This window comes from Gavialis gangeticus, unplaced genomic scaffold (genome assembly GCF_001723915.1).
Source record: "Gavialis gangeticus isolate Ggan-Ray unplaced genomic scaffold, GavGan_comp1, whole genome shotgun sequence".
NCBI classification, from domain to species: Eukaryota; Metazoa; Chordata; order Crocodylia; family Gavialidae; genus Gavialis; species Gavialis gangeticus.
In genome coordinates, this window is record NW_017728996.1 from 44,190,756 (window position 1) to 44,207,860 (window position 17,105).

The window sequence follows — 17,105 nt, forward strand, 5'->3', positions numbered from 1 at the left end:
GACCTAGACAGGTTACAGGGGTGGGTGGATGAGAACAGGATGGATTTCAACACTGACAAGTGCAAGATGATGCACTTGGGGAAGAAGAATGAGCACCATACCTACAGGCCGGGGAACTCCCTTTTTTTCAGTGCAGAGGCAGAAAATGATCTTGGAATCACTATTGTTGCCAAGATGAACATGGGCTGGCAGTGTGGGGATGCAGTCAGGAAGGCCAACCATATCATGCATCCACAGATGCATCTCAAGCAGGTCCAAGGAGGTGATCCTCCCCCTCTATGCGACACTGGTCAGGCCGCAGCTAGAGTACTGCATCTAGTTCTGGGCGCTGCATTTCAGGAGGGATGTGGACAACATGGAGAGGGTTCAGAGGAGGGCCACTTGCATGGTCGGGGACAGCAGGGCAGGCCCTATGAGGACAGGCTATGGGACCTGAACCTGTTCAGCCTCCACAAGAGAAGGCTGAGGGGGGATCTAGTGGCCTGTTACAAACTAGTCAGGGGGGACCAGCAGGCATTGGGGGAGTTCCTGTTCCCCCGAGCACTACCAGGAGTGACAAGAAATAACGGTCACAAGCTGGCAGAGGGTAAATTCAGATTAGACATCAGGAGGCGCTACTTCACTGTCAGGGTGGCTAGGGTCTGGAACCAACTTCCAAGAGAAGTGGTGCTGGCTCCTACCCTGGGGGTCTCTAAGACAAGGCTTGACAATCACCTTGCTGGGGTTGTTTGACCCCAGAACTCTTTCCTGCCATGGCAGGGTGTTGGACTTGATGATCTGCTCAGGTCCCTTCTGACCCTACTAACTATGAAACTATAAAATGGTCTTGTAGGAGTTTATGACTGTTGGTCCCTGTTTTTCCTTGAGGTGCTCTGGTGAACAGACATACTCCCAGATCCTGATGTACACCTCTTGTGTACTTATAGGTTGCCACCAGGTCCTCCCTCAGCCTGCACTTTTCCATACTGAAGTCCCATGGCTCTCAGCCTGTCTTCATGGGACGTATTCTCTTGCCCTCTGATCATGCACATGGCTATCCTCTAGACTCTCTCAAGCTTCCCAACTTCCTTCTTGAATTGCGGAGCCCAGAACTGGATGCAGTACTCTAGCTGTGGCCTCACCAAGGCCGAGTACAGCGGAAGGATAACATCCTGAGATTTACTTGAGAAGCATCTATAGATGCAAGCCAGGGTTTTGTTTGCTTTACCAGCTGTGACATCACATTGGTGGCTCATGTTCATCTTATAGTCAATCATGACCCCCAAGTCTCTTTCAGCAGTGGTTCTAGCAAGCATAGCTCTGCCGAGTCGATAAGTATGCCGCGGGTTTTTTTTCCCCAAAGTGGAGTACCTTGCATTTATCAGTATTGAATGTCATCAGGTTTGTGTCTGCCCACTTACTAAGCTTATCCAAGTCAGCATAGATCACTAGCCGGTCCTCAGGTGTGGATGCTATGCCCCAAAGTTTATTGGCAAACTTAGCCAGTGCACTTTTGACACCAATGTGCACATCATTGATAAAGATGTTAAAGAGAACCAGTCCAAGGACAGAGCCTTAGGGAACACCACTGGTTACGGAGTGCCATAATGACTTGCTGCTATCAACCACTACTCTCTGGGTCCGACCTCAGAGCCAATTTTCCAGCCATTGGACTGTGGTGTAGCCGAGGCCACATTTGGCCAATTTTTCCATGAGGAGGTCATGGGACACCAGATCAAAGGCTTTTTTAAAGTCCAAGTATATGACATCAATCTCTTCTCCCTTGTCCAGGTGGTATGTCACCTGGTCATAGAAGGAGATGAGATTGGTCAAGCAAGACCTACCCACGACAAACCCGTACTGGCTATTCCTCAGCATGTTGCCCTCAGCCAGCTTGTCCAGAAGGGTCTCCTTGATAATTTTCCTCAAGAATCTTACCAGGGGATTGAGGTCAAGTTGATTGGCCTGTAATTCCTGGGATCTACTTTCCGCCCTTTCTTGAACATGGGTACCACATTGGCCTTCTTCCAGTCTTCAAGTACTTCACCCGAGTGCCACGAATTTTTGAATATTTTTGCCAATGGTTGAGCTATGACACCTGCTAGCTCCTTGAGTACCCTAGGGTGTAGTCTGTCAGAACCAGCTGACTTGAAGGTGTCCAGACTCTCAAGGTGATCCTTTTAGTAAATGCTGGGTATAAATATGCCCTCACCCTGGGTGTCCCACGTTTTGCTAGGCAGGGCGGTTCCATTGGACTGATGAAAGACTGACACAAAGTAGCCATTAAGCAAGTTGTCCTTTTCCTAGGTGTCAGTTATCAACTGCCCCATTTGGTTCAGCAGGGGTCCAATGTTACCCTTGCTTCTTTTCCGACTCCCTACATATCTGAAAAATGACTTTGTTATCCTTGATATGTGAAGCCATATGGAGCTTGGTTGCAGCCTTGGCTTTCCTGATCCACTCCCTGCAGGTACAGACTAGTGCTGAGTAATCTTCCTTGGTGGTAATTCCAACCTTCCATCCTTTATAAGTCTCTCTTTTGAGGCATAGGAGGTCCTGAACTTCCCTGCTGAGCCAAGGGGGTTGCTGCGCCCTTTTGCTACCCTTCCTCCGAGATGGGATGGCTATCCCTTGTGCTGTCAGGATTGCTCCCTTGAGGAGCAACCACTCCTCTTGGACTCCTCTGTCTGTCGAGTCGTGGTCCCTTAGGGCCTCAACAATGAACCTCCTGAGCTTGTCAAAGTCAGCTTTCCTGAAGTCAAGGACTTCTGCTTTGCTGACTGACTTGCCAGCTTTGCAATGGATAGTAAAGGTGATCAGCTCGTGGTCACTATCACCCAACTTTCCACTGATTCTTAGGTCACTGACTATGTCATCCCCTTTGGCCAATAACAGGTCCAACAATGCTTTGCCTCTCATCGGCCCATAGACTTAGTCAGGTAGAGCTTGTCCACACATGTGAGGAAGCTTTGTGACCCATCAAATTTGGCCGAATGCTCTTCCCATGATATGTCTGGGTAGCTGAAGTCTCCTATGACAACCATGCACCGAAAGCATGCAGCCTCAGCCAGTTCCCTGGCGAATTCCTGGACCAGCTCTTGTTTCTGGTTAGGAGATCTGTAGTAGACTCCTACCATGATGTCCCCTGAACCATGTTTCCCACGTATTTTGACCCAGAGAGACTCCAGTCATCTTTCCTAGGTGCCAATGTCAATTTGGAGGGATGTGTAGCTGTCCCTGACATAGAGGGCTACACCCGCACCCCTTTTATCTGCACGATCATGCCTGTACAGGGTATAGCCATCTATACCTGTGGCCCAATCATAGGTGGAGTCCCACCAGGTCTCTGTTATCCCTGTGAGGTCATAGTTATTCTTGTTTAGCAGGAGGACCAGTTCCTCTTGTTTATTCCCCAAGCTCCTGGCATTGGTGTACAGGCAGGCAAGTGTCCCATTGGGGGCCCTTGCCTTTGCCACTAATCATTCTGGGGCTAGGGTAGGGGTGGGTTCCCTTAAGTGCTTTGGCCTGCTGGATTTACAAGGGTTACCCGGTCGAGCAGGTCAGCCAGGGTGGCAGAGAAGAACCTCCTCCCCAGCAGAGTATCAGGGGGAGGACAGTATCAGTAACACTATTGGGAATGAGTCACAGTTTTGGTCAGAACACAGAGGCCAGAAGCAAGATTTTTGTTTTTATGGATAATATTATACAGATGACAGGGTGGATATCCATTGTCTTTGAAGGATGCTGGTTCACAGAGTGTAGAATTGGATAGGAGTGGCCAATTATTGGAAAGTTAGAGAAGGCAGAATCAGCAGATATAAAAGTGGCTTGTGATTCATAGATTGATTGTAAGGCTGGATGGGACCTCAGAAGATCATCGGGTCCAGCCCCCTGCATCAGGCAGGAAAGGCAACTGGGGTCTTTGTGGCAATTATTCCTGGTTTTCCTCAAGAGTGCCCTGGTGAACAGTTGTTCACCAAGCCCTTGATGTATTCCCCTGATGTAGCAGTAAGCTGCTATCAAGTCCCCTCTCAGCCTTCTCTTTTTTATAGGTGTTGACTGAGTGGGCCTATATGGACTCTAGTATTTGTCTGCAAAACCTTGTTAAAGTGAATGGGAGTTTTCCCTGGTAAGGAGTCCTGGATTTGCCACCTCTTTACATGAGATAGGTAGTATAAAAACTGGTGGATGGTGAGTGTTAGATAAAGACTTCTAGGAAAGGGCTACAAGGGATAGGTTACAGTTTTAAAGAACATTAAATTATTTTAGTCGGAGCTGGGAGTGTCATAGGTTACCACGCACTTCCTATTATAAGATCACATTCTACGGACTTGGAGGACTATGTAGGAGGAGAGGGTTAGGAGCCAGGATGAGTTACATAGAAGAAAAATGGGTCAGGGACAGCATTTGGGATGCAGTGGTTAGAAACTGAAGGGAACAGGCACAGAAAGACCTGTAATCACTAGTCTACCCTCCCCTCCAGACCCTGGAATTGGAATCTATTATTTTAGAGCTTTTACATTTTTCTGCTAACATCAAATATCAGTGAGACCCACTGGCAAAGTCTCTCACTTCCCCTAGTGGCTGGTCCATGTAAAGGATAACAGCTTACTACTGCCACCTGATGCAGCATAAATTGAATGGTAAAGATCAATATGAACGTAGGTACAGTAAAAGCTCTGTTATCCAGCATCCCCCAGGAATGGGGGATGCCGGTTAATCAAATGTGCACCATCTGGTGCACTCCCTGGTGTCAGTGTGCTGGGGGACAGGGAAGGGGGGTCCCGCACAGGCTGCTTTGCCCTGGGCTGAAAAAGTGGCGAAGAAAAACTCAGCTCACGGCTGCGAAATGGGAAGTCCCCCAGAAGTGGTACTTCTGGTTTCACTTTTGCTGCGTTGCTTGGATGCCAGTTAATAGAGTTTTCTGGCTAATAAAGTGACGGTTAACACAGCTTTTACTGTATTAAAGGTTCCAAACCTGCTGGTGGCCTAAACTACAGGTCTGTGTGATTTCACCTGATAGATGAGATTTTTTTTAAAGTTTGATTTTCAAAACTAGGAGGTTGCATTAATAAATGTGCATTAAAGGAAAGAACATCAAAGCTTCAAAAATGGTACTCAAGACTTGGAATTCCAGGATTGAAGCCATCTACAGAAAGATGGGCCAAATCAGCCCCTTTTATTCATAATCTCTTCCATTTCAGTATGGTAAAAGCTGTTATCCGGCATCCCCCAGGAACGGGGGATGCCAGATACAAAATATGACAGTTAATTGAGCAGCCCTGGCTGCTGCTTCTCCCACCATGTCTGGGGGCATCCCTCCACCCTTCCCATGGCATTGCTGCCTATCCTGCAGGCCCTGTAGGCCACGTGGGACAGGGAGGCAGGCCCACAGTCTGTTATGCCCCCAGGCTGTGGGGGCTCGGCAGCGCAGGCTGCTTTGCCCAGGGCCGTGGGGGCTTGGAGAAACCAGAAGTGCCACGGTGGGCACTTCTGGTATCACTTTATCTTACAAGCCGGCATGCTGGTTAGTGGAACATGCTGGCTTGTAAGATGCCAGTTAACAGAATTTTACTGTATTTTAGATAAAATGTAATAAGGACTAAAATCTGGAAATGTGAACAATGGATGCAAAAAACAACCAGTCTTCTCAACCCATTTGTTGTGTTTCCAGTTGAGAGGTCTAAACCTTCGCTTTCAATTACAGAGGTAAAGATCGATGCCGGCATTTTGTAATTAATTATTTACGGAATGGACATTATGTAGTGTCTGGAGATACTTGCACCCATGAAAGTCTTGCAGGCCTGATAGAATATTACCGGACTTCAGAAATTGAGCCTTTTGGAGAGAATCTCATAACAGCTTGCACTGAGGTATGTTAAGCTCTTCAGAACTCAATCAGTTCTTGATAGAATAATGGGATTAAATTTATTGACAAATTCATTCTGTTGCCTTGGGCTGAGGATAAAAGTACTAGTTTCTATGTCTGTTTCTACCCAAGGAAGCAAGAGATAGGTTCCCAATGTCAGGAGCAACTGCTGGTGTGTAAGGATGGGAGTGTGATGTAGAAGTTAAAGGGATCACCTTCCAGACTGAAAGGTGGAAACTCAAACTATAGAAGACAGTTCAGAGAGCTGCAGCTTTCAGCCAACACCAACTAACTTTAGAAGAAGTCACAGAGATCTGCCAATCAGCAGAAAAAGTGAACTTGCAGAAGTGGGGATGAGGATTTTCACTGTGGCCAATGCTACAGAACTCGAGCTACAAGCATAAGTCTATGCACCTTTCTCTAAGAGCCAGTCTGGGTATATGGAAGCTGTAAGACATCGGTTTTTAGCCTCTGGCCCACTGACCCCTGGGAGTCCACAGACTATGTCTAATGGGTCTGCAAAAGATAACTATAATTGATCAAAAGTATGTGAATACTCATGCATACAATTCATAGGGGTCTGCACCTCCATTCAACATTTTTTAGGGGTCTGCAAATGAAAAAATGGTTGAAAACCACTGCTGTAGGAGATGCACATCCTCTGTGGATTGGGCACAGTGGAAGACATAATACACCCAATTTGGTGGGTTACACATACTTTATGTAAGGGGGACAGCCTCATCAAAGCAAGAGATCTTGAAGTCTGGAGCTATCATTGCTAGATTTGAGATTTCTAAGCAGTAAGAGCTGACAACAGACATTAGTTTACAGTAAATACTGGTATTTTAAGGCTTTCCTAGATGACTGTGACAGGACAAGGACTCACTGAAGACTTTTGAGGAATTATTTGATGTACAGATAACAGATATTTACATTTAGATGCTGTTATAAAGGGAAGGATTCATCGAGCAACTGTTATTATGTAAACATATAGGATTGTGTTACAGGTCTGTAATAGTTCAATAAAAGAATGCAATTGGTATATACAAGCTCTCTTGCTCTGATGCAATATCTATTATTAGCAGCCTATCAGGAAACATATGGGCAATTAGAAATATGAAAAAGAAACAGAGACACCTGTATTTCTTTTTACCCTCTCATTTTGCCAATGGATGTTGCTCCCCATTTACTGTTATCCTACCACTCCAGAGGGAGAGCTATACAACAAACAGTACTTTTGCAGAATGAATTATTAAACTAAAAATCTTTCTAACAGAATTAGTTTATCTCATTAGTAAATCATGAAGTGGCCATGCTATTTGATAAAGGAAAGAAATGAACATGACAGTTATCATAGTAGTCAAGAAAGGTGTTTTAGTAAGAACGTTCATTCTTTCCACAGAGACTAGAGAAAAGTATATATGATGAAATCTGTTTGGACCAGCAAACTTCTTCAAAGCAAAGTAAATCAAACAGTGGAACAGTGAACCCATTGCTGATAAAGCAAATGTCTGGTAGTTCACCAACCACTGTGCCAAAGAAGGATACCCCCAGCAGTTCTGCTCAGGATGAAAAACTCTCAAGCTTACCTCTACGATCAAAGAAAACACTTCAGGAACAGCAGAGAAACTTGTCAGGAGAGAAAAAACACTTCAGTCATGAGGTAGGTTTTTGCAAAATGTAACTGGAACAGCCCAGTGCTGGGCACTTGCTGGGATTTCTCTGCAGCAGGCAGCACCTGATTTGTGCTACTAGGACCCCAGTGATCTGGTGCAGTCCTACTCCAGGAAGTACTGTACCAATCTGGGGATGTTACAGTGTTGCTGAATTTGTTTTACTGCCTCTTTTGTTAGACGAACTAAGAAATCACAAAAAAAAAAAAAAAAAAAATTTTTGCAAGCTTTCAGGCACACATGCCCTTCCTCAGGCTCAGGGAAAATGAAAGGTAGTAAAAAGACTTTTTAAAAAGACTTTTTACTATCTTTACTTTTCCCTGAGCCTGAGAAAGGGCACGTGCGACTGAAAGCTTGCAGAAATAGATAATTTTTTGTGATTTCTTAGTTGGTCTAATACAAGGTATCATCTCTGAACCAAGAGTTCTAGAGTTTTGCATTTCTTTTTGTCTCAAACCAACATGCCTACCAAATATACCCCTTTTACTGGCTCTAACATTTCATCTTTGGAATTATTTTCTGCTAAACCTGACTTTACCAGATACAGCAAAGAAGATAGTCACATCTTGCCACCAAGCAAAGGGTGAAATTTAGAGATTCAGATAAATGGGATGTTGCACTCAAAATAATACTTAAGTACCTGGGTCTGGCATGAATTTGCTGTGTTGACTTGAGCAAACCACTTCCTTTCCCCTCCCTTAGCCTCCTCACCTGCAAAGTGGGAATAACAACACTTACAGCTGTCTACCTGATCGTGTTGTAGCTAACTAACAACTGTGAAGTGCTATGTCATGAGTAGATAGTAAGTGGAATTGAAGAGTTTCACTTGTACTGACTTTGTGTAAAAGAAGAATTTGAATTTCATTCTATTAGTAAATATCCCACAGTCTTTTAAGAAAGGTTATAGAAAACTATAAATACAGACGGACTTGAAAAAACTTATAGATTAGTTTGTAATGTATGTGTACAGAGCATTGAGTTCTGTAGATTTTCACAGTGCATTATTCTATTACCTATATCAAAGGCCAAACAAGCTTCTTTTCTGTGAAATATTGCCGAAAGTTTCTAAAGAGTTCTTCTTGAATTTCCAAGGCTTTTTGATGGAGGTTTTCACAACATTATAGAAGATTTAGCAAGATGTATTCCTTTAACATTAATGCCCCTCCATTGCTCTGACAGTCTCCACTGCTGCTTTATTGTTAATCAGGCCAAATTCCACACTACCTTCACAAGAATTAATATCAAATTAAAGCAACAAGATTTGTAAAATGCTCTGATTCCATTGCCTGCCAAAGCCACAGTTTATCACACACTTGGTGAATGTATTGTATTTTACATACGCCATTGATGGATAATAATCCCATCACTCTCCTTCCTTTCCTTCATGTCAGGATTTAGACATGGCCCCACCACTGCCGGACAGGAGCAGCTTGCTTATGCCTGAGATACTCAGACATGACTTAGATGATCAAGGAACTACGGTATATGCAATGCTGAACAAACACCACTTAAGTGACAGGGACCATGGTTTGGAGACACACTCTGCCACTGACAAAGTCCTCAGTGAGAATCCAGGCTGTTCAGCACAAGGGGAACCCCAGCACAAACCAGGAGAACTAGACCAAGCAAGCTACACTTATGGCAAAAAAATAAGTACTGTGTATGCTCTCACTAAACAAACTGAACATTTTTACAGTAAACAACTTGACCTGACAAAGCCATCCCCACAAGACACTGTGTATTCTGAGGTTAACCTAGAACAAGACAAATGCCATTCTTCACTTACACAAAGTCAAGGTATCTTTTCCCTACATTTTCCTCTATCAACTCCTTCAGAAACAAAGTTGACATTAAGTGCTCCTGCTTCAATGCTGTCTAAGTTGTCTAAGTTACCCAATAAAGCTAGAACCTCCATGGAGTCCCAAGGTTCAGAACAACTATATGCAACCTCTCTACACTTCAACAAAGGGCAATCACAAGAGAAGATCTCTAATTCCCCGACACACATCACATGTGGACAGACTGATAAGGTGAAATCCTCTACCATTTTTGCTTCTGGCTTTGGTAATCTAAACAGTACTTATGAACAGATTCCTATTGGCTGGTCAAGGTCATCCAGCGATGACCTACCTTCAGAGAAAATTTCCAAGTCTCGCTTAATACAAGCTGATGTTACTTATGATCAGGTATCTACTTTGAACATAAGATCCTTCAGAACAGAGAACCGTACTGATAATTCACATGAAAAGACCTCTGAGCATTGTCTCAAAGTTTCATCTGCAAAGCAAGTTCCTGGTACTAATCACACACATGAGCTAATTTCCATGGACAAAGTAAAGGGAGCAGAAGCAAAATCAAACCTGAAGGTACAGTTTGATTTTACTTTTAACATCTGTTATCCACCACTCATCATTATTCAAAAGGGTCAGATCCTAAGGTTTTTTGGCAAATTCCTATTACAGTCTTAGTGCTCTAAGCAGGTATAATGTGAGCACACAAAAAACCAATGGCCTTAATGCCAAAACAAAAAAAGGCAGGGGTCTTGATAACCAAAATAATTGTTCGCAAATTTATCCCACTGCTATAAGTTCCCTCTGTTACATGCAAGATAAAAAAGAGTAATCACCACATGGCATGAAAACAAGACTTTTTGGCAGGGAGATGCAGCAGTTTCTGGAATGTTCTTCCAAGAGTGCTGGTAAACTTTGGTGTGAACATATAAAACTTCTCTGGGGAGTGTACTAGTAACTGTAATATATGGAACATGTGCAGGATCGAGGGGACCAGATGGGGTTTAGTTTAATTGTCATTCCTAACTGTGGTTTTGGTGGTTAAATACAGTAAAATCCACTGAAAAGGTTCAACACCTGGAGGTGATTTGTTGAAATCACTGACTTTTTAGTTTTCAAGTATTAATGATATATAAAAAGCTTGTGCTGTCAGTAGCTTGGGAACAACTTCTTTTCATCTCTCTAATATCTCTTTCCCTTTTCTATTGGCAGATGGATAAGCGAAGAAGATTTTTTTTTCCAGACAAGAAGAATAAATCATGAAGCTTTAAATCTCTTTAATTTAATCTAAGGAAAGATCACGAAGTGACACGTGACTACAGAAGTATTCCTTCTGTAATTTCACCAATTGCAGTGTGGTTAGCTAGAGATGCATTCATCCATATTATTTATAAAAGCAGTAACAGGTAGCTGGCAGCTAACTATTGCTCTAATTCACAGAAATCTGAGACAGTCTCAATTTCCTCCAAATCCATGTGAATTTGGGACCAAAGTCAAGCACTCAACTGGAATTCCAAGTCCAGTGCCATGGAACATATAGGTTATTGACAGAAGTTAATTGAAATGCCTTTGAAATGTTTCAGAGGGCTGGCTGGACAACATGTAGGCCCTTTAAAATGTTCCAAAAAGACCTGAAGTGTTTTGAAACAGTATCTCTTGATATAAGGTGCTGTTTTGGAGCATTTCAGTTTCTGTTGCTTGTGTATAGGGACAGGGGATCCTCCAGAATCCCATAGTGCTCTATCCCCCTCACCTCCCCACACACAAAGAGTAGGAAAGGAGAAGAAGGTGAGCAATCTTCATGCTGAGTAACAGCCTGCCAGACTGTGCAGCCACTGGATTCCTTTCCCTGCACGCAAGGGCCCCGCTACGTCTGGGCTCTTCAGCCTAGTTTCCTCTATCCCTCAGCCTTCCATCTCACCAAAATAGAGGGATAGAGGGGACTGGGACTGAAGATTCAGACTCCCCACAGCTTTTTAGAGCCTATGAGTTTATGAATGATCTTACCTAGCCTAACTAAATAAAAAAAAACAAATTTGACCCTAGCTAAATAAAAATTTCCAGCTACTAGGATATGAGTTCGTGCTTCTCTGTTTGCCTGCACTGATGTTTTGCCTGATTCTTAGATTGTGAGTTTTCTGAAGATGTGACTGATTTTGTCTTTGTGCAGCGTACAGTACAATAGGGTGCCAATACCTGACAGCAATACAGATAATTACTGTATAGTCACATGCACATACTGATGCTACAATATGCAACTCTCATAACACTGGCATCTGACTAATTTGGTTACATTTTCAATACTGCCTTCTCTTTCAAAAAATCCATGGCTCAATTCAAACTTCACATCCATTTTCTGCTGTTTAAAATGTAGTGACTCAAGTTACTTCCAATTTACCTTAGTGGGAGTGAAACAGAAATAAACTCCATGAATCTACATATATGAGATTCTTTATTTGCAAATCTTTATTCAGAATGCTAAAGATAGAGCTAAGCTGTCATATTTTTACTCTGAGCCTAAATCTAAATCTCTCTTTTAAAATTGAAAATAAACATATGCACCTATTTATAGCTTACATTGCAATGCATATCTTTTTGCTTTTTATCTTTTATTTTACATACATGCAACTTACCATTATTTAAACAGTTTTGTTGTTCGTTTGTTGCTCTCAACATAACTCCAAGGGGCTTTTGGGTTCTAAAGAATGTTGCAATACTGCTGCCTTCTGTCCTCATTTTACTCAAGATGTCCAAGGATTTAAGAGCTGGGCAACTCATGAAAAAAATATTCCATGACTTTTCACTAGGGCTTTTTAATGAATTGGCTTCATGTCTGCTCTGTGTTCACTTTCAGGAAACCAGTTACAGGGCTTACATAAGCATCTTCCTGTTTCCTTTAGCTGCAGTACTGCAATACAGGTTTCCCTCGATTTATGCTGTACATGCGTTCCCAGAGAACAGCATATAAATCGAATTTGCATAAAGTGCATCCACTTCACAATGTAACAAATAGGGATAGGTTCCAATGGTGGTGAGGGAAGGAGGGAGGGAGTGAGGCTGGGACTAGGGAAGGGGTAGGGGGAGGGGTGCCACTCTCAGGGCTGCACAAGGCAGCAAAGAAGAGGAAACTGAGTGGCACTCTTCCCAGCCCCAGCTGCAGCAGCCCCAGAAGTGACCAGCGCCTGCAGACTGAAGTGGATTCACTTTATGCAAATTCGATTTATGGCTGCACTGTGCTCCACCCATACCCACTTACCTCTGTTTCTGGGCTGCGCTGTGCCCTGGTGCAGGTGGCTGGTGTTGGCTGCTCCTGGGGCTGCTGCAGCCAGGGCTGGGGTGAATGAGGCCATGGCCCTTTCCCCTCCCCACACAGACTTACCTGCTTGGGCAGGGGGGCATCTACGCTGATTGCATAAGAGTGAATTACCTCACATATAACGAATTATGGGTCTAAATATCCTCATCGCATAAGAGCAAATTTGCATATAAAGAACCCGTGTAAACAGAGGAAAACCTGTACTGTTTTCTTGGCAGCAGCCAGAGATTTGGAACTTTAAAATTAGATCTACATGCACAATGTAGGACACTTCCATGCATCTACAATACGCTTCAGAAAGAGGCCCCATTACAAAAAAGGTGCAGAGCAAGATGGGTATATTCTGCATAGACTTTCCTCCAGTAGCAACTGTACCTGGATTTTTTTATGGATCAGTGTTCAAAGTCAGTACTACATAATATTTCTACAAGTCAACTGGCTTCTTTACGGGTAATCATGGGACTTTGTTAAATCTGTTGCCAGCAAATGTCCCATATTGCATATGAAACTCTAATTTCCACAAGGCGCATTCATCAGCCAGCCAAAGCAGTAAATACAGTATTTATTAGAATATAAGATTACCCTGAAAATAAAGACAACCTACCAATAATTAGACATGGAAAACTTAAATACATGTTAGAATTTTGCAGGCGTAGTCTAATTACTGAAAGTTTGCCTTGAGTTTGCTTCCCCCCCACTGCCACAACACAGAAAATAAAACTGTAGGCAGTCAGGGAGCCCTTTGCCTCCTGCACCCCACAGCATCTGGAAGGTGAGGCAACATGAATCATTTGTGACAGACAGAGAGGAGGCAACAGAGGGATTCTGCCTGAACTGTTTGGGCCTCATTTGGTGATGTTTGCCAAGCATTTAAGGGTGAGGAAACAGGAATCATTGGACATGGGAAAGAAAAAACACAGCTCAGCTGTGGGAGTGAAGAGGAAGTTGAAATGTGGTCAGTGTAGTAGCTCACTATTCCTTGCAAAAGAGTCAATGCTGAGGGGGATTGAGCAAAATGGGCACTCTCCTCTTTATGGAAGCTAGAGGAAATGCCCTAACTGATCCTTTGGGTCCTGAGAAGCTGGTGGAGGACTTGACGCTGGAGATCAAACACAATGGTCTGCAATTTCCAGAATGGTGAGACTCCTGAGACAAATGGCCAGCCCAAGGAATTCTACACTGCTTTCTGGGACTAGGTGGGCCTGGACCTGCTGGAGGTCTGTAGAGAGTGCCTGTAGGAGGGCCACCTGGGAGCAGGAATGGAGGAGGGCCTCATAACCCTTCTTTACAAGAAAGGGGAGAGGCGGGACCTAAAAAACTGGAGCCCTATAACACTCCTGAATTTCGACTACAGACTAAAGGCCAAAGTCTTGGCCGAGCACTTCAAATCTGTTACAGGTGCGGTGATCCATGAGGACCAGGTACGCACAGTACTAGGGCAGCAGATCCACACACCCCTGATGCAGCTGTGGAATGTGCTATAATAGCAATGGGAGAGAGGGTAGAATGCTGCTGTGCTGAGCCTCGACCTGGAGAAGACCTACACCTGGGTATCCCATCAGTTCCTACTGGCAATCCTGAAAAAGATGCAAGTCCCCTCAACCTTTGACATCTGGATAAAGACACTGTACACCAACATGAGCAGCAGGATACTGGTAAATGGGGCTCTGACAGCAGTGGAGTCAGATGTCTGGCAGGGCTGCCCATTCTCTCCGAATCTGTTTATCTGAGTGATGGAAGTGCTAAAACAGCAGCTCAGACAGGACTCCGGGATCAATGGCATAAAGATTCTGGGGAGTAACAGAGACAAGACAAAGGTCCTGGCCTACATGGATGACTCCAATATCATATGCAGGGACAAGTGCTTGGTTGAAAGAGCATTACATCACACGCAGGTATATGAAACAACATCAGGGCCAAGCTCAGTGCGACTCAAACATCTGCCTAGTACTGGGTGAACTTGGGGACCTGTCAACCCTGGGGGTCTCTGTCCCCCACGATGGGGTAAAGATCCTCAGAATGAAGTTGACCCAGAGCTGACTGGACAGAGGGACAAAGGGCGGGACTATGGCAATTGCGCTGCCTGTCAATAGGTGGGTGCGTGGTATTCACTAAGGCAGCTTTACTACTGATGCTTCTACATATTGCCCTAGTCTTCCCCAGGTCAGACCAAGTCATCCACAGGATCCAAAGAGCCATGTGGATCTTCTTCAGGAACTCCACATGGGAGAAAGTGGTGAGGGCCACACTGTACAAAGCAAAACAGTCTGGAAGCAGAGGAATCCCAGACATTCTGCTGTTCCTCTGGGCCAAGTACATGAGCTGGATTTGCAAACTGGCAACAGGAACAAAATCTAAAACAGTCTGCTTTGTAAAATATTTTGCAAGGAATCTACTGTGACAGTGGTGGGTGTACATGACAACCAACAAGAGCCCATGGAGTCCCCATGGTTCCACGAGGTCCTGAAATGCTCCAGAACAAATGCGAACTGCACAACAAAGCCCCAGCAACCCTGACAAACCACCACAAGATACAAAAGGTGATAAGGGTGAGAGAGAGAGAAGGAGCCACCAGGCTCCAAAGCTCCCAGGCTAATCAAAGGCTCAGCGGCCCCAGGTCCGCAGCCCCAAGAAGCCCAGCAGAAATCTCCCTTACCCAGGTGTGTTGGGAAGGGAAAGGCAGAGAACTCCCGCACCAGTATAAAGAAGAGCCCCGGACAGGAAAGCGGGAGGAGCGCAGAACCAGAAAGGGAAGGAAGAGGAGGAGGAGGAGGAGGAGGAGGAGGAGCAAGCCGGCACACGCTGCAGGGAACTCTGAAAGCGACGTGGAGCGCTGGTAGGAGACTCTTACAGACAATAAAAACCCCAGCGGGGGTTTAGAGCCCAGTCTACTGGCTCTGAGGGGCCTAGAACTGTTTGTTTAGGTGCCAGGAGCTGGGGGAGCCCGGCAGGGAGAATGGTACCGTAATAACCCTAATAGAGGGGCACTTTTGACTTTCATGGTACCATAAAGCATGTAAAAGTGGTACAAGACAATAAGATGGACTCAAGGTGCTAAAAGAAATCATGGCGATCTCCACAGGAGGCTCTCAGAGAGAGAGAGCCATCAAAGAGGGACTGACCACACAAAGGTCAATTTTGGTTTAGATCATAGCTGCAAACAGCAGGAGCAGTGACACAGGCCAGAAGAGCCTTCTCTGTTTTCTTGGGGTTTTTTTGATCTTTTGTTGGTTGTTTGAGAGGAACAGAGGACACATGGCCAGACCAGCTGGCTGGCCAGAACCCGGTGGAACGGGCAAGGGTGTAGGGGTGGCGGAGCCCTCAGGAATGCAGGACCCTGCGGGACGTCGGTGAGACTACTAATTGGACTACACATGCAGATACATGAACCAACTCCATTAACATCAAGTCGTGGCAGGAGAAACGTGGGTGTGTAGATCATCAATTAGAACCAATAACACCCTAGTCGAGTGGCAGGTGGCGCCCTACAGGTCTACAAGGGACTGCAATACCTGACAAAGGGCAAGAGACATCATATCACCTGTGGACCTAATACCTGGTGACAGCTGCCAGGCTGTGTGGGAGTGAATCTTTTACCAGGATCTGCAGAAGAAGCACAGGCTTGAACTAGCAGGTAGCCCACTGGGCACTCTTCACAGGCATGGAAAAACAGTGCAGGGCAGAGAAGCCCATCCAGCTGGCCCAGGCAATCCTGCTAGTGGGAGGCAGAAACAATTGATCACCTCTTCTGGGACTGCCCATATGCCAGAAAGGTGTGGAAGAAAGTTTGTGTAGTCCTTCTCGTGGTGGTAACAGGTTTCATAACCCTTACCAGATGGCAGTTCTGTATGGGCACTTGACTAAGCAGCAAGGGGCCCTAACAGCCAGCTTTGACCAGTTCATCTCCTGCTTTAGAAAAGCCCTTTGGAAGATCAGGAACTTGCTCCCAAACAGGCACACAAACCTCCCAGTCGAGAACTGTATTAGTGGGCCTGAGTGAGCTGTACTGGTACTACAGGAAGACAGTAGAAGAGGATGGGGAAGAGATGGTGGACATCATATGGAAAAGAGGGGACTGGCATAGACTTTTCAGAGGCAAGCCATCCAAGAGAGCAACAAGGATGATGATGACGACAACAAATGAAGGGACTGCAAAACGGAAGGGGGATTGGGGTGGGGGGGAGGACTGAGGTAGTAGTCCTTTGCATAGTTGTGACAGGTTCAAGGGGGTAGTGATATCTATCTATCGATAAATAGATAGATAGATATATCCCAGTCAATTGCTCATCAAGAATGACGGGGGTGGGGGGAGCAGGGGGGACAGAGCCCTGTGGCTGCCATGGCTGGGCCCACTCCCCCCTTCCCCACCATATCGATGGGGGGAGGGGAAGAGTAGGCCCAGGGCAGATGTGGGGGGCACAGGGGAGGACTGGTTCTGAGGGTGGGTGGAAGCTGGCCCGCCATGGCAGTGGTAGGGG

The 17,105-nt window shown here is 45.1% G+C and overlaps 2 protein-coding genes across 2 annotated transcripts in view; one reads left to right on the forward strand and one right to left on the reverse strand.

The window, feature by feature from the left end:
- SH2D7 (SH2 domain containing 7) overlaps positions 1 to 11,868 on the forward strand; it is a 25,654-nt gene extending 13,786 nt beyond the window's left edge. The window contains exons 3-6 of the mRNA XM_019504396.1: positions 5,687 to 5,852; positions 7,251 to 7,511; positions 8,913 to 9,887; positions 10,524 to 11,868. Coding sequence (XP_019359941.1) covers positions 5,687 to 5,852; positions 7,251 to 7,511; positions 8,913 to 9,887; positions 10,524 to 10,574 — 1,453 coding nt within the window. The 3' untranslated portion in view covers positions 10,575 to 11,868. The remainder of the gene's footprint in view (positions 1 to 5,686; positions 5,853 to 7,250; positions 7,512 to 8,912; positions 9,888 to 10,523) is intronic.
- The window catches only part of TBC1D2B (TBC1 domain family member 2B), a 146,758-nt gene that overhangs the window by 124,945 nt on the left and 4,708 nt on the right, over positions 1 to 17,105 (reverse strand). The window lies entirely within an intron of this gene.